At 39.8% G+C, this 27,082-nt stretch overlaps 1 protein-coding gene across 1 annotated transcript in view; it reads right to left on the bottom strand.

The window, feature by feature from the left end:
• The window catches only part of MEP1B (meprin A subunit beta), a 64,516-nt gene that overhangs the window by 31,588 nt on the left and 5,846 nt on the right, over positions 1 to 27,082 (bottom strand). Inside the window, exons 5-14 of the mRNA XM_060118364.1 lie at positions 26,355 to 26,433; positions 19,790 to 19,907; positions 18,918 to 19,096; positions 16,926 to 17,144; positions 16,073 to 16,225; positions 14,525 to 14,740; positions 12,013 to 12,456; positions 10,350 to 10,529; positions 9,461 to 9,587; positions 8,632 to 8,836 (exon numbers count right to left, since the gene is read on the bottom strand). Of these exons, the coding sequence (XP_059974347.1) occupies positions 8,632 to 8,836; positions 9,461 to 9,587; positions 10,350 to 10,529; positions 12,013 to 12,456; positions 14,525 to 14,740; positions 16,073 to 16,225; positions 16,926 to 17,144; positions 18,918 to 19,096; positions 19,790 to 19,907; positions 26,355 to 26,433 (1,920 nt within the window). The remainder of the gene's footprint in view (positions 1 to 8,631; positions 8,837 to 9,460; positions 9,588 to 10,349; positions 10,530 to 12,012; positions 12,457 to 14,524; positions 14,741 to 16,072; positions 16,226 to 16,925; positions 17,145 to 18,917; positions 19,097 to 19,789; positions 19,908 to 26,354; positions 26,434 to 27,082) is intronic.

Below are 27,082 nucleotides of genomic sequence, written 5' to 3'. Positions count from 1 at the left end.
TGTGTGTTTCCAATTAATGGCCCTACCATGTCCCTGATACTCTAATAGTTCTCTCCTTTATTGAATTAACTTCCTTCTTTCTCTTCTCTTTGTTTTATCATTTTCTTTAATTCCAATTTTAGGTCGATAAATCAGCCTTTATAATAGCACTTACATCTACCAGCTTCCAGAGGAATATCCTGGCAGTCCCATCCACCATCTAACTGGTCCTCTCCTCCCTAACCACTCCCCCACCATTCCTACTCCAGCCCCCAAGTACATCCCTACTAGCCCAGAGGACCATGTCGGTGGGCACAGCTTCCACCAGGTTGACCTACTGGGTCATTGGCTGATCTGTCCCTTTTATTTTGAGACAGAAAGTAATCTGGAAATACCTGTTTTTAAAAATAAAAAAAAACCTATATATATTTTAAGTAGTTTTCTAATAAGCTTGTGAAGTAATTGATCCACTGCCTATGACTAGCTTTAAACATCTTCCTGAGGTTGAGGAAACATGACAGTAGTGTATGAGAATAAAACTATTTGCTTTCTGTTCATTATCATTGTTCATCTTTTGAATAACTTCACAAATTTATTGTCTTTAACAAACAAGTGTCTTTAAACAAATAAGTTTGTCTACTTAAAAAAAATTGAAAACTTGGGGGCTTCCCTGGTGGCGCAGTGGTTGAGAGTCCGCCTGCCGATGCAGGAGACACGGGTTCGTGCCCCGATCCCGGAAGATCCCACATGCCGCGGAGCGGCTGGGCCCGCGAGCCATGGCCGCGGAGCCTGTGTGTCCGGAGCCTGTGCTCCGCAACGGGAGAGGCCACAGCAGTGAGAGGCCCGCGTACAGCAAAAAAAAAAAAACAAAACTTAAGATACAGCATGTCTTTTTTTTTTTTTTTTGCTTTATAACAAATTTAATCAGTTATACATATACATATGTTCCCATATCCCCTCCCTTTTGCGTCTCCCTCCCACCCTCCCTATCCCACCCCTCCAGGCGGTCACAAAGCACCGAGCTGATCTCCCTGTGCTATGTGGCTGCTTCCCACTAGCTATCTACCTTATGTTTGGTAGTGTATATATGTTGATGCTTCTCTCTCGCTTTGTCACAGCTTACCCTTCCCCCTCCCCATATCCTCAAGTCCATTCTCATGTAGGTCTGTGTCTTTATTCCTGTCTTACCCCTATGTTCTTCATGACATTTTTTTTCTTAAATTCCATATATATGTGTCAGCATACAGTATTTGTCTTTCTCTTTCTGACTTACTTCACTCTGTATGACAGACTCTAGGTCCATCCACCTCATTACAAATAGCTCAATTTCATTTCTTTTTATGGCTGAGTAATATTCCATTGTATATGTGTGCCACATCTTCTTTACCCATTCATCCGATGATGGACACTTAGGTTGTTTCCATCTCCGGGCTATTGTAAATAGGGCTGCTATGAACATTTTGGTACATGTCTCTTTTTGAATTATGGTTTTCTCAGGGTATATGCCCAGTAGTGGGATTGCTGGGTCATATGGTAGTTCTATTTATAGTTTTTTAAGGAACCTCCATACTGTTCTCCATAGTGGCTGTACCAATTCACATTCCCACCAGCAGTGCAAGAGTGTTCCCTTTTTTCCACACCCTCTCCAGCATTTAGTGTTTCTAGATTTTTTGATGATGGCCATTCTGACTGGTGTGAGATGATATCTCATTGTAGTTTTGATTTGCATTTCTCTAATGAGTAAAGATGTTGAGCATCCTTTCATGTGTTTGTTGGCAGTCTGTATATCTTCTGTGGAGAAATGTCTATTTAGCTCTTCTGCCCATTTTTGGATTGGGTTGTTTGTTTTTTTGTTATTGAGCTGCATGAGCTGCTTATAAATTTTGGAGATTAATCCTTTGTCAGTTGCTTCATTTGCAAATATTTTCTCCCATTCTGAGGGTTGTCTTTTGGTCTTGTTTATGGTTTCCTTTGCTGTGAAAAAGCTTTTAAGTTTCATTAGGTCCCATGTGTTTATTTTTGTCTTTATTTCCATTTCTCTAGGAGGTGGGTCAAAAAGGATCTTGCTGTGATTTATGTCATAGAGTGTTCTGCCTATGTTTTCCTCTAAGAGTTTGATAGTGTCTGGCCTTACATTTAGGTCTTTAATCCATTTTGAGCTTATTTTTGTATATGGTGTTAGGGAGTGATCTAATCTCATACTTTTACATGTCCCTACCCAGTTTTCCCAGCACCACTTATTGAAGAGACTGTCCTTTCTCCACTGTACATTCCTGCCTCCTTTATCAAAGATAAGGTGGCCATATGTCTGTGGGTTTATCTCTGGGCTTTCTATCCTGTTCCATTGATCTATCTTTCTGTTTTTGTGCCAGTACCATACTGTCTTGATTACTGTAGCTTTGTAGTATAGTCTGAAGTCAGGGAGCCTGATTCCTCCAGCTCCATTTTTCGTTCTCAAGATTGCTTTGGCTATTCGGGGTCTTTTGTGTTTCCATACAAATTGTGAAATTTTTTGTTCTAGTTCTGTGAAAAATGCCAGTGGTAGTTCGATAGGGATTGCATTGAATCTGTAGATTGCTTTGGGTAGTAGAGTCATTTTCACAATGTTGATTCTTCCAATCCAAGAACATGGTACATCTCTCCATCTATTTGTATCATCTTTAATTTCTTTCATAAGTGTCTTATAATTTTCTGCATACAGGTCTTTTGTCTCCTTAGGTAGGTTTATTCCTAGATATTTTATTCTTTTTGTTGCAATGGTAAATGGGAGTGTTTCCTTAATTTCTCTTTCAGACTTTTCATCATTAGTATATAGGACTGCAAGATATTTCTGTGCATTAATTTTGTATCCTGCTACTTTACCAAATTCATTGATTATCTCTAGTAGTTTTCTGGTAGCATCTTTAGGATTCTCTATGTATAGTATCATGTCATCTGCAAACAGTGACAGCTTTACTTCTTCTTTTCCCATTTGGATTCCTTTTATTTCCTTTTCTTCTCTGATTGCTGTGGCTAAAACTTCCAAAACTAGGTTGAATAAGAGTGGTGAGAGTGGGCAACCTTGTCTTGTTCCTGATCTTAGTGGAAATGGTTTCAGTTTTTCACCATTGAGGATGATGCTGGCTGTGGGATTGTCATATATGGCCTTTATTATGTTGAGGAAAGTTCCCTCTATGCCTACTTTCTGCAGGGTTTTTATCATAAATGGGTGTTGAATTTTGTCAAAAGCTTTCTCTGCATCTATTGAGATGATCATATGGTTTTTCTCCTTCAATTTGTTAATATGGTGTATCACGTTGATTGATTTGCGTATATTGAAGAATCCTTGCATTCCTGGAATAAACCCCACTTGATCATGGTGTATGATCCTTTTAATGTGCTGTTGGATTCTGTTTGCTAGTATTTTGTTGAGGATTTTTGCATCTATGTTCATCAGTGATATTGGTGTGTAGATTTCTTTCTTTGTGACATCCTTGTCTGGTTTTGGTATCAAGGTGATGGTGGCCTCGTAGAATGAGTTTGGGAGTGTTCCTCCCTCTGCTATATTTTGGAAGAGTTTGAGAAGGATAGGTGTTAGCTCTTCTCTAAATGCTTGATAGAATTCGCCTGTGAAGCCATCTGGTCCTGGGCTTTTGTTTGTTGGAAGATTTTTTATCACAGTTTCAATTTCAGTGCTTGTGATTGGTCTATTCATATTTTCTATTTCTTCCTGATTCAGTCTTGGCAGGTTGTGCATTTCTAAGAATTTGTCCATTTCTTCCAGGTTGTCCATTTTATTGGCATAGAGTTGCTTATAGTAATCTCTCATGATCTTTTGTATTTCTGCAGTGTCAGTTGTTACTTCTCCTTTTTCATTTCTAATTCTATTGATTTGAGTCTTCTCCCTTGTTTTCTTGATGAGTCTGGCTAATGGTTTATCAATTTTGTTTATCTTCTCAAAGAACCAGCTTTTAGTTTTATTGATCTTTGCTATCGTTTCCTTCATTTCTTTTTCATTTATTTCTGATCTGATTTTTATGATTTCTTTCCTTCTGCTAACTTTGGGATGTTTTTGTTCTTCTTTCTCTAATTGCTTTAGGTGCAAGGTTACGTTGTTTATTCGAGATGTTTCCTGTTTCTTAAGGTGGGATTGTATTGCTATAAACTTCCTCTTAGAACTGCTTTTGCTGCATCCCATAGGTTTTGGGTCATTGTGTCTCCATTGTCATTTGTTTCTAGGTATTTTTTAATTTCCTCTTTGATTTCTTCAGTGATCACTTCGTTATTAAGTAGTGTATTGTTTAGCCTCCACGTGTTTGTATTTTTTACAGCTCTTTTCCTGTAATTGATATCTAGTCTCATAGCATTGTGGTCGGAAAAGATACTTGATACAATTTCAATTTTCTTAAATTTACCAGGGCTTGATTTGTGACCCAAGTTATGATCTATCCTGGAGAATGTTCCATGAGCACTTGAGAAAAATGTGTATTCTGTTCTTTTGGATGGAATGTCCTATAAATATGAATTAAGTCCATCTTGTTTAATGTATCATTTAAAGCTTGTGTTTCCTTATTTATTTTCATTTTGGATGATCTGTCCATTGGTGAAAGTGGGGTGTTAAAGTCCCCTACTTTGATTGTGTTTCTGTTGATTTCTCCTTTTATGGCTGTTAGTATTTGCCTTATGTATTGAGGTGCTCCTATGTTTGGTGCATAAATATTTTCAGTTGTTATATCTTCTTCTTGGATCGATCCCTTGATCATTATGTAGTGTCCTTCTTTGTCTCTTCTAGTAGTCTTTATTTTAAAGTCTATTTTGTCTGATATGAGAATTGCTACTCCAGCTTTCTTTTGGTTTCCATTTGCATGGGATATCTTTTTCCATCCCCTTACTTTCAGTCTGTATGTGTCTCTAGGTCTGAAATGGGTCTCTTGTAGACAGCATATATATGGGTCTTGTTTTTGTATCCATTCAGCCAATCTGTGTCTTTTGGTGGGAGCATTTAGTCCATTTACATTTAAGGTAATTATCGATGTGTATGTTCCTATTCCCATTTTCTTAATTGTTTTGGGTTCGTTATTGTAGGTCTTTTCCTTCTGTTGTGTTTCTTGCCTAGAGAAGTTCCTTTAGCATTTGTTGTAAAGCTGGTTTGGTGGTGCTGAACTCTCTCAGCTTTTGCTTGTCTGTAAACGTTTCAATTTCTCCATCAAATCTGAATGAGATCCTTGATGGGTAGAGTAATCTTGGTTGCAGGTTTTTCTCCTTCATCACTTTAATTATGTCCTGCCACTCCCTTCTGGCTTGTAGAGTTTCTGCTGAGAGATCAGCTGTTATCCTGATGGGGATTCCCTTGTGTGTTATTTGTTGTTTTTGCCTTGCTGCTTTCAATATGATTTCTTTGTGTTGAATTTTTGACAGTTTGATTAATATGTGTCTTGGCATATTTCTCCTTGGATTTATTCTGTATGGGACTCTCTGTGCCTCCTGGACTTGATTAACTATTTCCTTTCCCATATTAGGGAAGTTTTCAACTATAATCTCTTCAAATATTTTCTCAGTTCCTTTCTTTTTCTCTTCTTCTTCTGGAACCCCTATAATTCGAATGTTGGTGCGTTTAATGTTGTCCCAGAGGTCTCTGAGACTGTCCTCTGTTCTTTTCATTCTTTTTTCTTTATTTTGCTCTGCATCAGTTATTTCCACTATTTTATCTTCCACCTCATTATCCGTTCTTCTGCCTCAGTTATTCTGCTATTGATCCCATCTAGAGTATTTTTCATTTCATTTATTGTGTTTTTAATCGATGCTTGATTCATCTTTAGTTCTTCTAGGTCCTTGTTAACTGTTTCTTGCATTTTGTCTATTCTATTTCCAAGATTTTGGATCTTGGAAATAGAATCTTGGATCATCTTTACCATCATTATTCTGAATTCTTTTTCAGGTAGACTGCCTATTACCTCTTCATTTGTTAGGTCTGGTGGGTTTTTATCTTGCTCCTTCTCCTGCTGTGTGTTTTTCTGTCTTCTCATTTTGCTTATGTTACTGTGTTTGGGGTCTCCTTTTTGCAGGCTGCAGGTTCGTAGTTCCCGTTGTTTTTGGTGTCTGTCCCCAGTGGCTAAGGTTGGTTTAGTGGGTTGTGTAGGCTTCCTGGTGGAGGGGACTAGTGTCTGTGTTCTGGTGGATGAGGCTGGATCTTGTCTTTCTGGTGGGCAAGTCCACATCTGGTGGTGTGTTTTGGGGTGTCTGTGGACTTTTTATGATTTTAGCCCACCTCTCTGCTAATGGGTGGCATTGTGTTCCTGTCTTGCTAGTTGTTTGGCATAGGGTGTCCAGCACTGTAGCTTGCTGGTCGTTGAGTGAAGCTGGGTGCTGGTGTTGAGATGGAGATCCCTGGAAGATTTTCGCCGTTTGATATTATGTGGAGCTGGGAGGTCTCTTGTGGACCAGTGTCCTGAAGTTGGCTCTCCCACCTCAGAGGCACAGCACTGACTCCTGGCTCCTCAATTTGGGATGATTTGTTGTCCATTCATGTATTCCACAGATGCAGGGTACATCAAGTTGATTGTGGAGCTTTAATCCACTGCTTCTGAGGCTGCTGGGAGAGGTTTCCCTTTCTCTTCTTTGTTCTCACAGCTCCTGGGTCTCAGCTTTGGATTTGGCCCCGCCTCTGTGTGTAGGTCGCCGGAGGGCGTCTGTTCTTCGCTCAGACAGGACAGGGTTAAAGGAGCAGCCTCTTCGGGGACTCTGGCTCACTCAGGCCGGGCGGGAGGGAGGGGCACAGAGTGCGGGGCGAGCCTGCAGCGGCAGAGGTCGGCGTGACGTTGCACCAGCCCGAGGCGCGCCGTGCGTTCTCCCAGGGAAGCCGCCCCTGGATCCCGGGACCCCGGCAGTGGCGGGCTGCACAGGCTCCCGGAAGGGCGGTGTGGACAGTGACCTGCGCTCGCACACAGGTTCTTGGCGGCGGCAGCAGCAGCCCCAGCGTCCCACGCCCGTCACTGGCCTCCGCTCTTTCAGTCGCGACTCGCACCCGTCTGTGGAGCCCCTTTAAGCAGCGCTCTTAATCCCCTCTCTTTGCGCACCAGGAAACCAAGAGGGAAGAAAAAGTCTCTTGCCTCTTCGGCAGCTCCAGAGTTTTCCCGGACTCCCTCTCGGCTAGCTGTGGCACATTAGCCCCCTTCAGGCTGAGTTCTCGCCGCCAGCCCCAGTCCTCTCCCTGCGCTCTGACCGAAGCCTGATCCTCAGCTTCCAGCGCCGCCCGCCCCGGCGGGCGAGCAGACAAGCCTCTCGGGCTGGTGAGTGCCGCTCGGCACCGCTCCTCTGTGCGGGGATCTCTCCGCTTTGCCCTACCCAGGTATGTGGGGAGTTTCTTGCCTTTTGGGAGGTCTGGGGTCTTCTGCCAGCGTTCAGTAGGTGTTCTGTAGGAGTTGTTCCATGTGTAGCTGTATTTCTGGTGTATCCTTGGGGAGGAAGGTGATCTCCGCGTCGATACAGCATGTCTTGAATAATCATTTTTTAAAGAAAATATCCTCATGCTTAAGGTAATTGCAGTATTTTCAGTTTCAGAGATGTGTTCATTGGGCGTGTTTTGTCTTCAGTTTTGCTAGTAATTTTCAGAGACTCTGTTTTGAATGAAATAGAACTGGAAGAATTTTTAAGTTTCACTTTTAAATGATGTTCAGATTTTATTCCATTAGAAGTGCTCTTTTGTGAGTGAGAATAGGAATCTGCATATGAAACTGTGCTCTCTGTGACTGGGGTATGTTGTGGGTGCTGGGGTTCTCTGTTAGTCCTGCCCTTCAAAATGAAAGCTTTCCTCAGGACATGCCTTACCCCAAAGGGTGCTGCCTTGCTTAATGTTCTGCTCCCTCCCCGGGGACAGCCCCAATCCAATGGCTATTGATGTAGGGAGTACAATGGCCTGGCCCCCTTGCCTCAATTCAGGTCACTCTAAGGGCCATCCCAGCTCCAGAGCTCCCTGAAGAGGATGCTGAGGCCTCAGCTGCAACCACAGCACAATCCAACCTCGCCCTCTGCCTGGACCACCTTCCCTCACTCCATCACTGGTGTTCCCAAGAGCACGCACAGTAAATGTCCTGTGTGCAAATATCCATCTCAAATAGTCTGCTTCCCCAGGGTAATTTCAAGAGTGTATTGCCATTCTAGAGACCTTCTGAGGCAAACTTTAAAATTTCTACTTGAAAATCTTGCCTTAAAGTCAGTTACCACACATGAAGCCAGAATCATTTGGAAACTTCTTTAATGCAAAAGCCCCAAATGTGCTTAGCACCCCCTTCCTACAAGCCTGAGCTCAACCTTTAGAACGATGACACTTACAGGTCACCTCTCCCCTTAACCAGGAAGGTTGAAATGTGTAGGCAAAATCAGTTATGCCTTTCAGGAGGGTCACAGACTCCCACCCCAGAAAATTGCACAACCATACAAAATTCTGGGTACAGTTCCAGAAGGATAATAAAATCCCCCGTAAAACCCTCCATGGATCCCAATTTAAGACCCATTGCTTTATAGTGACATAACAAGAACTCATAGTCTCAAAGCTGTTGTCCCCAGCATAGGGAGTAGAGAAATTTTTTTTTTAGGATATATAAAAAGTCCTAATTTGTCTTTATATAATTCCATCAATAGGTTTTGAATAACCAAATATGAAAGTCAACTTACATTTTCCAGAGTCATATTTGTTGTCCTTGAACTTGTCTCTTTATGATACTTTTTCCTGGTATAGTAGACACTGACGAGGGTGATGATCAGCATCAGGGCAAACACAGCAACAGTGGAAGACACGGCAATCACAATGGTGTCTCGAGTTGAGCCTCTCTTTTCACACCTTTCTCCCATGTACCACCAGTCTTCCCCTGACGGACACCTACATGTTCGGAACGTGACTCAGAGTTATGAGTTGATATTTTAATCTGAAAATCTTCACCATTGAAGGTGTGAGTCAACACTCAGGTCATTGGCAGATGGAACTATTTGTTACCCATTCTGGACTAGAAGGGTTGGTTAGACTAGCACAGGCAGGGCCAACGGAAAGGAACAATGGAATTACTCCTAATCTGGGACTTAACACAGCAGCTCCCAGTTGGGAAAGGAAGGTAGCATAGGTAGTGGAGAAAATTTAGTTCTCAGTGTCCCAGTCCCTCCACATCCCAGCTATGGCCATGGTCAGGCTCTTCTTAGAATTTAGGTATCTCCATCTAGGAAACAGGGACAGTCACAGCAACCACACCAGACCACTGTGAGGACCTAATAAGATATGTAACTCATGAGGACTGTTTCAGGCAATTAGAATAACGTGCTATCTTTGCATAAATAATTCTGTCATTCTGCTGGCAACCCAAAGTCCCAAAGGGAGAGCAAAAGATAAATATCTTATGAACGGTTTTGAGATGAGAATCAACTGATTTCATTCATATGAAATATCATATGAATCCTACATTGTGGGAATGAAAAAATATGTAACAAAAGAATGGGTAGATTGCATCCTTACCTGCACTCAGCTTTGCCATCATGGAGAATGCAAACGCCATCATTCTCACATTTAAAGTTTGTGCAAAGGTCATTGATGCCCAAGGTCGGGATTGGCTCATTTTGTGTAGTATTAAGGTGGGATATGTCTAAGGAGGGTAAGAGGAGAGCATGGAGGGAAATCAATATGGGGTTTAACAAGCATTTGATCTTTAAGTTTCAAAATAAACTGTTCAGGCTTCAGGTTTGTGAGAAATTCAGGTACTCCTGAAGCACCATTCAGTAACGTTTAGAGGCAGTGAAAAAATAAACAGGCAGGCTGAAATCTAGACACAAAGGGAAGCTGAACCAGCCTGTGGGGCTGCAACTGAACATGTGCTTGCCTGGGCCTTGGCATGGAAACCAATGGTATTACTGGAAAATGTAATTATTGGCTGCCATGGCTAAGAAATTTTAGAAGACAATAGATTAATGCTATTACTGACAAGATATATGTGTGTGTGCACACATCTCTATATATGTATGTATATATATCTGAAAGAGACAATAAAGCCAGATCATTTCTACTCTAATTTTATGTGTTTCTGGGATATTTTTACTTCTGGAATCCTAGAGTTAAATTCTAGAGTATAATGGCTACACTTCAGCTTATTTCTAAAGAAGTGTTCTGGACTAAAGCTTTCCACTATTGCTCCATGCAGTGTTAATTAAGTTCTTTATCCTGGAACTGTCCCTGTTTCCATTTAAATTATTTTCATATTGTTAATGATTCATACTAAAAAAAATCTCACTCATGCTCATTTCCTCCCACGTCTCTAATATATCTCAAAATGGAATCCAGAAAAACACAGTAAATAATCAACGACCACAAATAAAAAGCAGCTTAGATAAAACTATTTTTATTGACTTACCTTCCACTGTCAGGAGGATATAAGCATCATCTCCTTTTATAAAATCTCTGCTTTTCAGCCTCTCATGAGTCATAAAGACACTGTATCCATAGCCCCTACCTCTTCGAAACTGAGTTCCATTAGGGAAAAAAGCTTGTACTCCCACTTTGGAAGGCCTGTCCCAAAAATAGTTTCCATTATCTGAAAAAGCAATTTATATTAATGGATTGTGTTTAGCATCATCATAGCTTTTGGTGTAGGAAAGCACAGGCAATGTGAAGCACAATTAGGATAGAGCTCAAAATAATTCAGTGATGCTATTGACCTGTAATGTATTCCCTGGCAAGACACTGGAGTTTGTTCATTTATGCTGTCCTAAAGAAATGAGATGACATGGCAGGGAGGACCACATTCTGGAATATGAGTGGAGAGGTATCAAAAGTTTCCTACATGGGGTGTCACACTTCTACTGAATGAGCAGTGTAGAAACTCCGTTGCCCATTAGAGTCACTCTTTAGTGGCCTTCTGAGTTACATGTAGTCCTTTTAGCTGAGTTAAATCAATGTGTTACTGAGAGAGTTTTTAATATTAGCAGTGAACAATTCACCTCAGTAACTGAATTATTCACCTAACAGAGTAAAGTCCTTCAGGAGTAGAAGAGAGTGAGAAGCACTGCTTCTGGAAAAAGGCGGTGACCCACCCAACCTTGAGCCATTTTCAACATCATTCAGGGAGAAATGTTTTGGAAAAAAGTAAAGAAATTCTGAACATCAAATCCCCACACCTCTTTGTGAATACTATTTTTTTTCCTATCAGATTATTTTTTTTTCCCCAAGTCACTCAGGTCATATACAGAATTCAAATTTGGCAATAATATTCACCTTGCCACAATTCCATTTTTCACTTTATTATGTTCCCAGAGGGCAAAGGATTATTACAGTTAGAAATGTGATCATTGCTTTCTGGGTGCTGCTTCCTTTTCAGACTAGAAAGAGGGGGGATGGTGTCACCATTGGCAAGTCCTCCAGAATTCTTTAATAAGTAGTTGCAGTCCATTCCCATACCCTTCCCAACACTACGGAGCACCTACTCAACATCTTCGTTCTGATCAAAAACCACCCCCATTACAAAAGCTGAGCTGTTTTTGACAATTCAGAGGCAAGACCAGGACAGCATGGGTTAGGAGAACTCAACATCTGAGAGCCTCTCCATACCAGGCCCTTCCACAAACTTCCCTACTTGATCTGTAGAGATACTTTTAATAAATGTGTGGGGTTTTTATTACTGTCCCAGTTTTACTTCTGAGGACACTGGTGTTTCAAGAGATTATCTGCTCAAGGTTACATAGCTAATAAGAAGCAAACCTTGGATTGAGCCCAGGTGCGTCGGACTCTAAAACTAAAACACTCCTCGTACAACCCTGGGAATTCAGGTATTGTCAGCAGTTTCCAAAAATATAGCCACTATCTTCTCAATTTGTTGGCATCTTTGCTGACATTTCTGACAGTCTCCTGCCTGGGAGACTCTGTCCACAGCTGCTGAAGCCCTTCCCCTAAATATCTTCTGATCCTTAGATTTGGGGCTCAAAATTCCCTAGCTACCTGGTTATGCAGTCTCTCCTTCCCAAATCATCTCTCCTAGAGCAGTGATTGTGTATTAGCAATAAAAAAGATGAGTCACAAACCGGTGGTCAAAAATGGGTCTGTAGTTATACTCTTCCTGTTCGACATACGCTGTCGAATGTCAGGATTTTGATCCAAGATGGTCATCGTGACTTGTTGCCAAGGACATGGCCACTCTAATTGATCATCATTGGCTCCAGAGATCAAGTGGAAATACATTCCTACATTAGGCAAACTACTTAGATTCAAGCGAATCTGAAATGCATAGCCTTTAGAAGAATAAAATGAAGGACTGAAGACAGGTCCACTGGGGCTGCCAATGAGCTGTGTGAAATTCCTTATATGCCAGACATGATGAGGGCACTGTGTTTCTGAAAGATTGATGTCATCAATAGACAGGCCACCCCGTGAGGCACCAGCACCTCTGACTCCTCCAAATACCACTCTAAATTTGTTGGTCACTTTCAGTGTTACGTGGTAAAGTTGCCAGCTCCCAATGGGTATATCTGCAAAAGAGACATCATTATTCCAAAGAGGACAAAGGACTATGAATCATGTGCAAATCGACATTAGAGCTCTAACCTTCATGGACAAAGGGTCTTTCTAGACCTACTGCTTCCTGTGGGTATGAGGTATGGCTTTCTTATGCCTCCAGCTCAGGCCCAGTTACTTCAAGACATTTCTGTGGGGATGGCGCAGCTCTCTGGAATATTTGGATGCTTATCTAGCTGATTCTTAGATGGATCACCCTTTCCCAGAGATAGGTGAGCAAACGATAGCATCTAACTCATGAGAACTCCATGCCCAACTTACAAGTTACCTCCCATTCAGTTAGTTAAACAGACAAGCAAGCCCAATACTCTACACTTGTACCCCAGATTCCTGTGATACTCAGCCAAAGCCTCTTTTAATCTATTTATACTTTGATTGGAATACTTCCTTCACATGCAAAATTTTTAGTCAACTCTTTGGCAGTATTAAGTATGAATTCACCAAACCCTAGAAAGCCCACATCTTACAACTGACTCGATGTTACATATCTAATATTTGGTACCATCTCCTTTCTTCCCAGACTACACGTCCCCTCCACTATTACTGCTACCCCTAGCTAGCAGCACATTGTATGACACCTTGTCTTATTTTCTGATGTCACATGCCCAAATAAGAAGCAGTCCATTTAAAAGTTTTCAGAAGCCTCCCAGGTAGAGAATAGCTCAGGAATTCATGTCAAACTAGTAGTTAACTCAATGTCTTCAAACTTAAATATATTGGCACTTAATGAGAAACATGTTGCTTGAAAATAAGTTAGAAAGATCCAAATTACAGAAAATGCTATTCTCCGTGGAAGGACCCCAGATTGAACAAAAAACTTTCATGAGAGCCTCCACTTCATTTTTACCAGTACTTTCAGTTTAAATTCTGGACTCCTAAGCAGGTTTCTTAAGTACATTTTGTGCTATTATCTGTCAATAATAACACCCACAGATTGCTAATGCAAGGGATTATATATGTATAATCAAATATGTGTGTAATAATCTTATTTATAATCCTTTATATATGCATTAGATACATAAAATGTACATGTATAATGTGTGTATATATGTGTATATATGTGTGTGTGTGTGTGTGTGTATATATATATATATATATATATATATATATATATAAAATAAGGTTAAGAACCTCAGCTTATAGGTGTTCATGAAGGAAAACATCATCTATGTTTCAGATTGTTTTTCACTGTTAAACAGGGGGAAAATGGCATGACATATGACATAATGTGGATCCATTTTATAATAGGTTTTAGTCAATTCATTCAAACCAAGAGGCCATTGTGTGGAGCAGACAGTAATACAGCCGCCAGGCCACAGCCCCTCCCTTCCTCAGCGGACCTTCTGAACCATCTGCTTTAATATGTGGTCAACGTGACCCACCTCCCAGACACATGATTAGAAGAAAGTGTGGCCACCTAATCAGTGTTGCCCTCTCTCCACTCAGAACTGCTCCAGAAGATGCATTTAACTCAAGTCATAACAATTAGAATCGTTCACTGGAATTTATTTTTCTAGGCTAGAAATTAGAGGAAGAGTCCCTTCTCTAGTCTGATGGCACATTTGGTAAAATGTAAGCTGGGAAGTGAAACAGCCAAAGCACCAGTTTTACGGACAAAGCCCATCTGAGATAATAGGAAAGGTCCCCAACCATGTTCAGGGACAGGTCCCATCCTGCCTGAGGCCAGTTCCTTTCTTCTCCATTCTACAATATAGTTATGTTGAGCCAGTAACTCTTCACATTTTGCCTAAGCTAGTTTCCATTATATTTTTATTAGTTGCCAAGAACGGACTTCCCCAACGCCAGAGACTGATCTACAGTTTCTTAAGTGTCACATATTCTGTAGCACAGAAAGGACTCTCATTTTAGCTTCCCAACCACCGCATAAAACAAGTAGGATCAAGTTCTACATTGAAAAGTACTAAGTCCATAGCCCCTATCCTGTTGTAAATGGTTTTGCATAAAGTAAAGGGTTAAGACTGACTCATTCTGAACCCAAGAATAAGAATGTTGATAGTGTACCTTTTATTTCTTCCACAAGGGTCAGAGGGCTGTTCACACTGGCTGTAGAATATTCCCTGATATAGATGTTCAGTTGGTCATATTCACTTCCACTGTTATACAAAAAAAATTGCAAGCACTGAAATCCTCGTTTAGGGTATAGTATTCTACTTCCCAGCATTGCTGTGGCCCCCTCATTTACAGAGCTACTGTTGAAATGCATGAAGAAGCCAGAACCTGTTAAAGAGGACAAATGCAGAACTGAGAAAACAGATACCGGATACAGGAATGCATGTCTCGCGGGCACTCTATTTCCACCTAGTTCCCACTGTATGCAGGACACTGTTTTGAGCATTTAAATGCAGTTCTCGGAGCAGGCAGTCTATGAAGAAAAGCAACATTAGATCACTTTTTTCTTACTACACGTTAGTTTTCATAAATGGGAAAAAGTGTTACCTGTTTGGTTTAGCCTCTCTCTCTCTCTCTCCCTCTTTCTCTCTCTCTCCACCCGCCCCTTCCCTTCCTCCCTCCTACTGATCTATGTAGAACCACTATCCACTATTCAAATCTACATTTAAAAAATATTTTTAATTGAAATATGTTTGACATGTACCATTGTGTAAATTTAAGGTACACAACATGTTCATTTGACACATTTATATATTGGCATCTGATTGTCATTGTAGCAATAATTAGCACTTCTATCACAATACATAATATCATTTCTTTTTGGTGGTGGGAATAATTAAGTCTAGTCTCAGCAAGTTTGATGATTATAATACAATATTGTTGCCTATATTCACCATGCTGTGCATTAGATCTCTAGGGCTTTTTACTACTCGTTACAAGTTTGTACCTTTAAACAACATCTGTCCTGTCCCCACCAATCCCCCAAAAAAGCAAAAGGAAAAGCACCTCTGTGCTCTTAGAGATCTCTACCTCTTCCCAGATCATCTGAGCTGTCAAGCAATGGCCCGGGGTTCTGAAGGCTACTTTTACATATTTGCTGCCAGAAATGAGCAAATAAATAAAAATGTGGTGCTTGTTGCCAAATAAATGACTATTTGATTCAAAACAAAATTTCAATGGAAAAGAATACTCATCTGAGTAAAATTAAATAAATTGTACTTTCTACCTTCATTTAAAGTATTTTTGTAACAGGAACATGTAATCACAACCAGCTGAAATTCTGAAACTGATTAATTCACAGCCTGGTGCTGTTCACTGAAGTTCTCTTGGATTCCTCAGCCTTCAAGAAAACAACCCCACTGCTCCAGAGAAAAGAGTCCTTTCGGGGAGGGGCAGCCCCTCTTGCTGTGGGCACATACTATGGGTAGAGGCTTCACAGAGCCCAGCGCTGACTCATGGGGAAAAAAAGCAAACTCGGACAGTAAAAAGCAAAGAAATTAACCATATCCTTATAAGGCACAGAACCAATTCCTGAGTAGAACAAGTGGGCTATCATTAATAATTCTAATAAAAATAAGAACAGAAATCCCAGTATTTCACAGCAAAGAAAGAGGCTAGAACCACTGAGATTAAAATCTGGAAGTATCTCACTCCTGTTACCTTTGCACCGGCCCATGTTGGAGTGATCACTCTCTGGCCCCTCAGGAACCTGGGAGACCCGTTGCCAGTCAGCATTATCTTCTGAACTTTGAATCATACCACACACATTTTCCAGTTCAAAATCGCACGACTCCATAAAGCTCAAGGAAGAGGCTACCAAAGCAAAAAAACAATGATTGACGCTCATATATAACATGATAATCTAAGTAGTAAAAAACTGAGATTATCCAGAAGCACTAGGAATTCTAGGATGACATTAAAGGGGACTCGTCACTGATTCTGGGTGATGGTGGCTTCAAGATCTCTTGATATCTGCAAAACCAAGACAATCGACCAACTGTGTAGTTCTATATAAGCTGCCTGCCCCAAGTCTTGTTTATCAGGCTAACTAATTATAGAAACCTGAGTCTACACTCCCCTAGTTATTCAGAGTAATAAACCACAACCTGGATTATTTGATCCCATTTATATTATGACTGTACACCTCATTTGGGCTGAAAAGAGTTTTGAATATCAAGTTGGTCCACATTTGCATTAGTAACAGCTTCAAAAACTTGAATGCAGCATGCTTATGCTGCTATAGGACTCAGTTTGTTTTTATATCTAAAGCCCAGACTTGTGAGAAGAAAAACGCTGCTTCCATGTTGTAGTCTGGTATCTGGGGGCTATTCTGTTTTGTTTTGTTTTCTTTCTTTCAGAATATCAAACTTCAACTATCAAACTATTATTATCAAACAATTATCTAACTATAATTTCAAAAAACCCAGCAATGCTTGGCAAAATGGCACAGAACAGAATGTTTTCCTACAGAGCAGAGAGGAAGAGAAGTCATTTCAAAGAACCTGTCACATACAGCAGTTATACAGTTGATTCAGCTTTAAGAGATCAGAGTCACTGAAATCCATTCGTTGGCCTATCACATCCATGAAGTCTGGGATCTTTGTCACAATTGTTGGTTCTGATCCATTCTGGAATGCAGTTTTACTGTAGTGCATCACTGAGCTGTAATCATAGGGAACATTCAGGAAGTCTGTTTTTCGGTCATCATAGGATTCAAAATTTTCCTTTTTGCCTAAATATAGACAAAAATCTTTAATTACTTGATGTTCACAAAATTTAGTTTATCTTATTCCAAAGACTGTTAACTTAGAAATAAAGACTACAATAAACAGTGCAACCTTGGCTACAACTGACACTCTATGGTATTTCAAGTGTTTCATATATTCCTATCTTAGAATAGACTATTCAAACTTAGAATTGTGATACCAGCTGTCATGCTGAACTTATCTAAGGTTTCATTTCAGCTCAGAATTGAACTTTAGCATTTGGCCTAAGGTTCTAAGAACTGCTAATGGAAAGAAGGATTCTAAAAGGTGTTGTTGAAACACTCAGGGTCATTGGCAATGAGGAGAGGTAGAGTATCCTCAGCGGATGGAGATGAAAATAAGAGGACTTTGGGAGGTGTGGTGGGGTAGGACCTGGGAATGATAACGTGGTCATCAGAAAGGACTGACACCGTCAGTGATTTCTTAGTTATCTTAGTTATTCTTAGTTTCTGGAATATGTGTAGATGTATGTAAATAAATACATTTAGAGAAGATTCCTGACCGCTTAGCATCATACCAATGGGCCACTGATTGCATTGTGAAATCAAATGATTTTGCGGACACAACAAGGTAGATTTGATCAACAAAGCATAAAGATGTGTTATCAAATCGAGGCAGAAGTTTCTAACAGAAATAAGACATTGGAAATCTTAAAGCGTGAGGCCATAGATTAAAGCTCAACACTTCTCTTGTTCTAGAAATCTTTCAGTTGGCTTCAGTTTCTTCCCCCAGACTCTGGGTAGGAGTGAGGCCAGGGGCAGGTAATGTGATGTTAGAATTGTGATGTCAGGGGCTCTCAGCACAGAGCAGCCCTCACTGGCCTCACTTGACAGCGATGCCATCCTTCCCCTCCCCCTCCCCCCTCCCCCCTCCACACCCCCGCCATACCCTATGGAGGCAGGACGAATGGGGAAACTAAGTGTCACTGCAGAAAATGTAAGTTCTAGTCGGACAGGGTTATTAAAACCTTTCTGACTTTGAGCACAAAGTCACAAAAAGTTCAGGCTGTTCAACTACTGCAGTGTTTCCCAACATGGGCTCCAAAGAACAATAAATCCGGGAGATCAGCTCGGTGCTTTGTGACTGCCTAGAGGGGTGGGATAGGGAGGGAGGGAGGGAAACGCAGGAGGGAGGAGATATGCAGATATATGTATATGTATAGCTGATTCACTTTGTTATACAGCAGAAACTAACACACCATTGTAAAGCAATTATACTTCAATAAAGATATTTAAAAAATAAAAAATAAAAAAATTTTTTAGAAAAGAACAATAAATCCAAATACTCTACAAAAAGAAAACAAGAACAAAAACATGATCAAGTCATTTTGGGAAATGCTCCTCTTGGAGATTTACAATTCATGTTAGTCTAGCAAAGACACTGAACAGTACAGCAGTGTAAATAACTCTAAGTTCAATTTCTTTTAACCCAAGATTTCCCACATTAATTTGACCACAGATTCCATTCCACACAAGCCCCCTGAACAAATTGTGCAATGGCACTACATAAAATAATCTTTGGGAAACACTGGTTTCTAAGATCACATCCAGCTCAAACTGGGGTTCTGGTTCCCCCAAAACCTTCAGGCACTTCAACTCCTATTGAATTAGAGCCAAATCAAGTAAGATCAAAACATCAGTGTTTTCCCGTTATTAGTAGCACCAATGGCAGAAGAGGGCACATGTTTAGAAATTCAGTATTTAACTTAAAAACAATGTGAGAAAACAAGATAAATGTACCTGAAATAATTCTGTCCCAAATTATGCTGACATAGTCATCCCGATCAGAACGAGACTGTTCATGCCAGAATCCCAGTGCGTGGAGAAACTCATGTTGAACTGTTGCTATGTTGTCACAGCGCTCTCCGATGGAAAGTTCTTGCTTCCCATTGCGCTGATTTCCCACTGAAGACCAGCAGCTTACAGGAGAGTTTACAGAAGGGGGAGAGGGTTTTATATTGATGCAGGTGGAGGTCCTAGGGCAAAATCCCTAAAACCTAATGCACTTAGGTACCCACCTAGATCCTTCACTTATGTTTGGACACCATGTATTTCTCTCAAAACCCCAGTGCGGTATGAAAAGCCTTCCAGACCAGATGATCTTTGGAGAACTTGAGCTGACCCAAATGTTTAAAAAGGAGTGAGTCATACTCCAGGCAGCCTAGTCCTGATCTTTTCTGGAAATTTCAAAATTTTTCAGATGGTCCTTGAATAAGGGTTTTATAGGTATACAACCATTCAGAACTGCTGACCTTGAGTCAAATAACTATCATCTTCTTAACTGAAGTAGTAAGAGTTCTTAGGTTAAAATAAATTTAAATATACGTGTGTGCATGCATACAGATGGGTTTTACTTGAAGGCAGAAATAAGAGGCTGAAGTTCCCAGAGTCATAGGGTGGATGGCATGCGATCCCACCTTCCTTGTCTTAACATTGGTGGTCTGGTTGCATGTAAGAAAATATTCTTTTATGGCTAGAGAAAACAGATCCAGCAAAGAGCAATGGAAGCCCCTGACCCCCCAAGGTTAGGGTCGAGGGCTACTGCTGTGAGGTAATGTCCCAGCCACAACAGTTCTCATCAGAACACTTAGAAGACCAACTCTTCAACTTACCCATTGCCCTTTAACACTGTTATATAGTTGGGTTCTCCAGACCAAGGCTTGAAGTCAATGCATGTTTTTAGGCGATAGCGTTCAAATGCACTGAGGATAACTCCCCTGGCATTCATTTCTGAGGGAAGAAAACAAACAAAAATAAACATATTAAAATTACCACCATTGAACAGTTCACCATGGAAACAGGCCATGCAATATATTGTTTATCATGAGTTAGTTCCTCCATGAATATTTAGTGTTTTATTTTTTAAAAACTTAGTATACAGTACCAATCAAGTATCACATGTAATTAATTGGTTGTTCTTCAGGTAGCTTTTTTTCACCCCATATATATTTCCCTGGAGTCATTAGAGGTGCAGATAGCAAAAAGGGCATTTCCTTACCTCAGAGAACACATACATTGGTTCGCAGGCAACCAAAATGAACAATCACTGTCACATGCTTCATCTAAGAAGATATAATATGTATTTAAAGCCTCACAGCAGAGTTTTAATCTGAGGACCTTGAGATGAGAGGGACCATGAATATGTTGAAATAGTAGACAAAGAATTATGTCTCTATCTATATATATATATCTCTGCAAAGTGCATTTTCTGGGGAGAGCATTCATAAGATTTGCAAGTGAGTTCTGGGTCCAAAACACAAATAAGAACCATTACTTTCAAGTTGAGTGATGCTAACAGGTTAGATAGAATGGAGCTCAAAGAAGGCAGAGGCGTGAAAGCAACAAAGACATTCAGGAAAGGAAGCTCAGAGGGCAACCCGGAGGAAGGAGCTGTATCAGGTGCATATGGAGAGACAGTCACAGCTGGGGTCAAGTACAATGAAGTGAAGGATGGTGTCTGCTGGGAGGTGGGAGACAGTATGGCAGAGAAGATGGTGTGTGGACTTTGGAACCAGTCACAGCTAAGTTCTCCCCTATCCTCACCACTTATTTTTGATGCATAATCTTTGCCAATTTAATTTACCCTTAGAGCTTTGGTATTATCATCAGACCAGCTAAGTGGGGAATTAAAATCAACTTCACAGGGATATTGTGAGGATAGCAGAGAAAGTAGAGGTGAAGTTCCAAGTACAGTAGTCTCCCTTTATCTGTAGTTCTGCTTTCTGCAGTTTCAGTTACCTGCAGTTAACCGAGGTCCAAAAATATTAAATGGAAAACTCCAGAAATAAGCAACTCATAATTTTTAAGTTGCAGGCCACTCTGAGAGCTTGGCGAAATCTTGTGCCATGCCGCTCCATCCCACCAGGGATTCCCCAACCCTGGACATCCATCATCTGCTCCCAATACCCAATCATCAACATCATCATGGGTCAGTAACCCAGCATCACCCGAAGCAGACAATCCTCCTTCTGATGTGTCATCAGAAGGTCAATAGTAGCCTAACGTTACATCACAATGCCTACATCATTCACCTCATTTCATCTCATGATGCAGGCATTTTATCGTCTCACATCATCACAAGAAGAAGGGTGAGTACAGTACAATAAAATATTTTGAGAGAGACCACATTCACTTAACTTTATTACAGTGTATTATAATTGTTCTCTTTTCTTATTACTTATTATCTCTTCCTGTACCTAATTCATCAATTAAACTTTATCATAGGTATGTAGTATAGGAAAAACATGCTATATATAGGGGTTGGTACTACCCACAGCTTCAGGCATCCACTGGGGGTCTTGGAACATATCCCCTGAGCATAAGGGGGCACTACTGTAAAGTGAGCATTTATCAAATGTTTATTTCCTTCCTACCTTCTTACACGTCCATTGCACAAACATTTAAAGACATTATTCAGAATGCCTCTGTCTAGGTGAAAGTAAAGAACAAGATACACGTGGGACCTAAAATCCATGAATCTATAAGAGGCACTCAGAATTCAACCTTTTACAATATCACACAAATAATACATGTTCATTGTAAGTTAGAAAATATAAACAAGAAGAAAGAAATTATAAAATCTTACCTAGAAATAATCAACCACATTTATCATACTTTTTTCTTATGAATACGTACATACATAATATACATATTTTTATAAAAAATAAAGTCACAGCCTACATAATATTTTATAAACTATTTTTTCACTAAATAATATATCTTAAAATCTTCCTTCATCATTAAGTTTTGTTTTTACCATTTTAATGGCCACATTATATGACGGTAAGATACATAACTAACTTCCTATTGTCAAATATTTAAATTGTTTCCAAATTTTCTGTATTGTAAGTATTACATTTGGGTCACTATTTCAGATCTAACACTTCCTTAAAATAAGGCATGATGATACCGACCACCACATGACTGTTTTTGAACTGAACGTAAAAGGAGCTTGCTTGCCTTCGATTTTTATCAAAGCTTAATGAGGACAGTTTCTATCCTGCGTTGAATTGTTTGGAGACCCAAATAAAGGAACAAATGTGAAAGTTTTGTAAAAAGTATAGCTTTCTACCAAGATAAAATCCTTTTTTACCCTGTGCCTTTATTTACCAAGGGCTTTAATTCACTTTGCATCACAGATGCAGAAGAGCTCCACCAGGGATCCTGTTACCTAAATTCCCAGGCTCCGAAGGACAAGGCAGGTCCCAGACAAGCCTAGGAGTTAAGCAAGCAGCTGTTTAGAATTATCTTCCCCTTGTTAGCCCCTTCCTGCTCCTAGCACCTTGGTCTTCATTTCTATTCCCACCTTTTACCCCTTTCCTCCTCTCCCTACTTCCCCCTACCACTCACTTCAAATCTGGCACTCAGGCAAGCAACTGTAACTCACTCACAGGAAGTTATACACCGTTGCTTCAAGTTTTACCCCTTTCAGGTGAGTTGCATCTTAACAGCCAGATAATACCTGAGGCTTAAGCTAAAAGACTAAAGCCTTACTGGCAGCATTTCATATGGAAAACAGTTTGGAGTTTTCTCAAAAGACTAAAAATAGAACTACCATATGACCCAGCAATTCCACTGTTAATTATATATCCAAAAAAAAAACAAAAACACTAATTTGAAAATATGCATGCACCCCAAATGTTCGTAGCAGTACTATTGACAATTGCCAAGATATGGAAGCCACCTAAGTGTCCATCAACAGATGAATGGATAAAGAAAATGTGGTATATGTATATATACAATGGAGTACCACTCAGCCATAAAAAATAATGAAATTTTGCCTTTTGCAGCAACATGGATGGACTTGGAGGGCATTATGCTAAGTGAAATAAGTCAAAGACAAATACTGTATGATATCACTTATGTGTGGAATCTAAAAAGTAGGACAAACTAGTGAATATAACAAAAAAAGAAACAGACTTACAGATATAGAGAACAAACTAGTGGTTACCAGTGGGGAGAGGGAAGGGGGGAGGGGTAATATAGGGGTAGGGAACTAAGAGGCACAAACTATTAGGTATAAAATAAGCTACAAGGATATATTGTACAACATGGGGAATATAGCCAATATTTTATAATAAGCATAAATGTAGTATAACCCGTAAAAATTATGAATCACTACATTGTACACCTGTAACGTATAATATTGTACATCAACTATATTTCAATGTTAAAAAAGAAAAAATTTTGAAAAAAGAAACAGGTACATAAAGCTCATAAGGTTAGGATAACTTTGGTTAAAATACATGGCAAAAATAGCCTAAGAGATACAGTCAAATTAAAGCTCACTGATCTTTCACAGAACACAGGAGAATAAAGTTTTTAAGCTATATATACATACATATATATGTATATATATGTGTATATATGTATGTATATGTATTATACACATACATATATATGATTTTGAAACAAAAGTATTTTTAAATTTTTAATCAAAAGATTAAAATCAGGGCCTCCCTGGTGGCGCAAGTGGTTGAGAGTCCGCCTGCCGATGCAGGGGATACGGGTTCGTGCCCCGGTCTGGGAGGATCCCATATGCCGCGGAGCGGCTGGGCCCGTGAGCCATGGCCGCTGGGCCTGCGCATCCGGAGCCTGTGCTCTGCAACGGGAGAGGCCACAACAGTGAGAGGCCCACATACCGCAAAAAGAAAAAAAAAAAAAAAAAAAAAAAAGATTAAAATCAAAAATAAATATTTAAATAAGGAGAGGTTGGTAAAAGGGTACAAACTTTCAACTGTAAAATAAATAAGATCTGAGAATCTAATGTAAAACATGGTGACTATAGTTGATAGTACTGTATTGCATAACTGAAATTGCTAAGAGAGAAGAACATAAATGTTCTCACACACAAAAAAAGGAGAAATACATGAGGTGATGGATGTGTTAGTTAACTCGATGTGCAAATCCTTTCACAATGTATACATATGTCCAATCACCACAATTACAATTTAAATATCTTATGTCAATTATACCTCAATAAAGCTGAAATTTTTTTAATTTTAATAAAATGTTTCAGATTTTCCCCAGTTCCAAAAGCCAATGAACATCATTCTCTCCTGATGCTACACAAGCTCTTTATAGCTTCTAATCCTATTAATTACTGTTGCTTTGGCTTTTTCTACCCTACTCTTGGTTTTTCATCTGTTTAATGGCCGATCTTCCCTTCTCAAAAATCTCTATCAGGTCTTCCATCTATATCAATTCCAAAAAGTTGCTCTCCCAGGCTGAATTCCATTCCTTGCCATCTTCTTACTCAATACAATCTTTCTGGGTCATCCAATAAGATCCATTATCTATGAAGTACTCATTATATGCGAGGCACTATGTGAGAATCTCATCCATATCCATAGCTTCAACCATCTCTTATACCCTTAATAACTCCCTGTTAGATTTCTCTATCTTGAATGACCAGATCAGACACCAAGCCATTATATGATATCTCCACCACAGTGAGCCTGATGCATTTCAAATTCTGCATGCCAAAAACCAATTTCCACCACATTTCTCTATCTTACTCTCTCCAAGACATATTCCCTATTCTTGTTAAAGGTGTTACCATCCACCCAGTTGTCTAAGACATAATCTTGGACCCTAGCACTTCTTTCCCTAGACTCACCTTCTTCTTGATCTCTTGGAGCCAATCACCAAATCTAATTGTCTCCTAAGCCTCTCTTAGAATTATCCACTCTTGTCTATCCTCACTGAGAGAGTCTTCGTTCAGAAACTCTTTAATCTTTCCCTGAATTTCTTCAAGAGTCTAACAGATCTTCCTACTCTCTTTCTGTCCCACTGATAATACATCTTCTGTACTGCAACCAGAGTGATAACAAGCTCACTTCTGCATTGAAACCTTTAGCGGCTTCACATTACCACTGGTATACACACCACGTTCTTTAACATGGGGAAGACTCAAGTCCTTCCCAATCTGAAGTCTGCCTACCTGTTCAACTTCATTATCTCTCCTCTGTCAACCTACTTCCCAGCAGGGGTTTTCTTCCTTTCCCCATGCCTTTGCACATAGTGATCCATCTGCCTAGAGCATGCTTCCCTTGCGGTCAGAGGCTGCACTAGCCCCCATAGTTCCCTTCTGTGAATTAGAAAGGGCCACCTCACTGTACACCAGAAACTAACACAATATTGTAAATCAAATATACTTGAAAGGAAGAAAGAAAGGGAGGGGCACCTCATCTGGGCAGATGTTGCAAGTGCTGGCTTGGCAGGGGGATGAATAGTACTTCATGCAAAGAAATGAATGCTCTTGATGAATATAATGCAAACTTAATTTCAGTCCCACTTGTGCCCCCTCCCCAGGCACCTATGTGTGTGTACAACTTGCACAAGCTTCATGGCAGCCCTACTGCATAGGGTCACCTGCTCCCTAATGCGAATGCCTTTATATCTAGGTTGAGTTAAATGTCCTCCAGTGTGCTCCCATAACATTTTGAACATATCACTAATCATTACATTTACTGCATTCTATTATAATTAGCTTTTGGTTTATCTGAATCTCTACCGAAATGTATGATATGTAAGGAAAAATTTCCCAAATGGCAGTTCCTAAACGGATGCTGGTCAAGGATATCATTTTTACTAAATGGGGACCATGTTTAGAGTTTTCCATTACAATAAATTTCTAATATAGAATAGCTGTCCTTTCTTTTGGATTAGGTTCTTCTGACTTTTTAGTATTAAAACATTATTTATTTTATTTAAAAAATGATGATAAAAGATGATAGTGGGTTCTTGTTGTTTAAGTTCCTCAATTGTCCAAATAAAATATTAGTAAAATAATGACAGTTCCTAAAGTCTTGTTTGGTTGGTTGTTTCATGTTTCAAACTCATATGTAAAGTCTGAACATATATGAAACCACTGCTTTAAAATAAAGACTAGTTCCCTAATCTTTATGTCCCAAGCATCCAATACAGAGTAGGCTCTCCATAAATATTGGTTGAATTCATCCCTTTATTGGTCAAAACTCAGCCAATATTTCAGACAAAATCATTTAGGTTCTGTTCATTTTTCATTTTGCTTATTTTTTTTAAAGTGTACTTAGCCACACAAAACAACAAAGAAAAAAACCCTTAAAGGCCATGTGAGTCTTCCCTTGGAAATACTGTCATCATATTCTGTCAGGAATATACATTAGTTGTGGGCACTCCAAAGTGCATACTAACCCAAGCTATCGTCTAGAACATATGGAATAGTATGAGGCCATCTATATCTTTCTCCAATGATGGAATTTCTTTCTTGTACCTGTCAAAAATAAGTGGGAAAGGATTCAATGAATCTATCAGTCAAAAATTTATGAAACAATCAATAGTTAATCTAGAAATAAAGGAAGTTTTAAGCTTTCCCAGCCAGGCTAAACAAATTGCCAGTGTGTGTGCGTGCATGTACACATGTGTGTGTATGCCTACTTTTATCATATTATAACAAAGGTTTTAGGAGGAAATCACTAATTTCTGGTTTTTTTAATAAGGAGAATGACAAGCATTAATATTTCCTTTAATCTTATCATTTCATTTCAATTATTCATATTTTTACATATCCTTGTAATAGCTCAAGTTCATGGGCCTAACGCATAGTGAGGCCAAACAAACCGAAACATCAGAGTTTGGAGGAGAGAAAGGTTTATTGCAGGGCCATGCAAGGAGATGGGTGGCTCAGGCCCCCCAAATCCCCAAGTTCCCCAAAGTGTTTCGGTAAAGCATTTTTAAAGGCCAGGTGAGGGAGGGTGGTTGCAGGGTATGTGATCAGCTTATGCACAATTCTCTAACTGGCTGATGGGAAATCACTAATTTCTATCATTAATTTTGTTGATAAAGTTGAAGAAGGCTCCATGCAAAATCATGTAAATAATGATTGTTGGAAAACTGGACAATAAATATGGTAGATTCATAGA

The sequence above is a fragment of the Mesoplodon densirostris genome, chromosome 15 (genome assembly GCF_025265405.1).
Source record: "Mesoplodon densirostris isolate mMesDen1 chromosome 15, mMesDen1 primary haplotype, whole genome shotgun sequence".
NCBI classification, from domain to species: Eukaryota; Metazoa; Chordata; class Mammalia; order Artiodactyla; family Ziphiidae; genus Mesoplodon; species Mesoplodon densirostris.
Note: the sequence above shows the minus strand (reverse complement) of the source record. Positions and strands in the feature narration are given on the sequence as shown.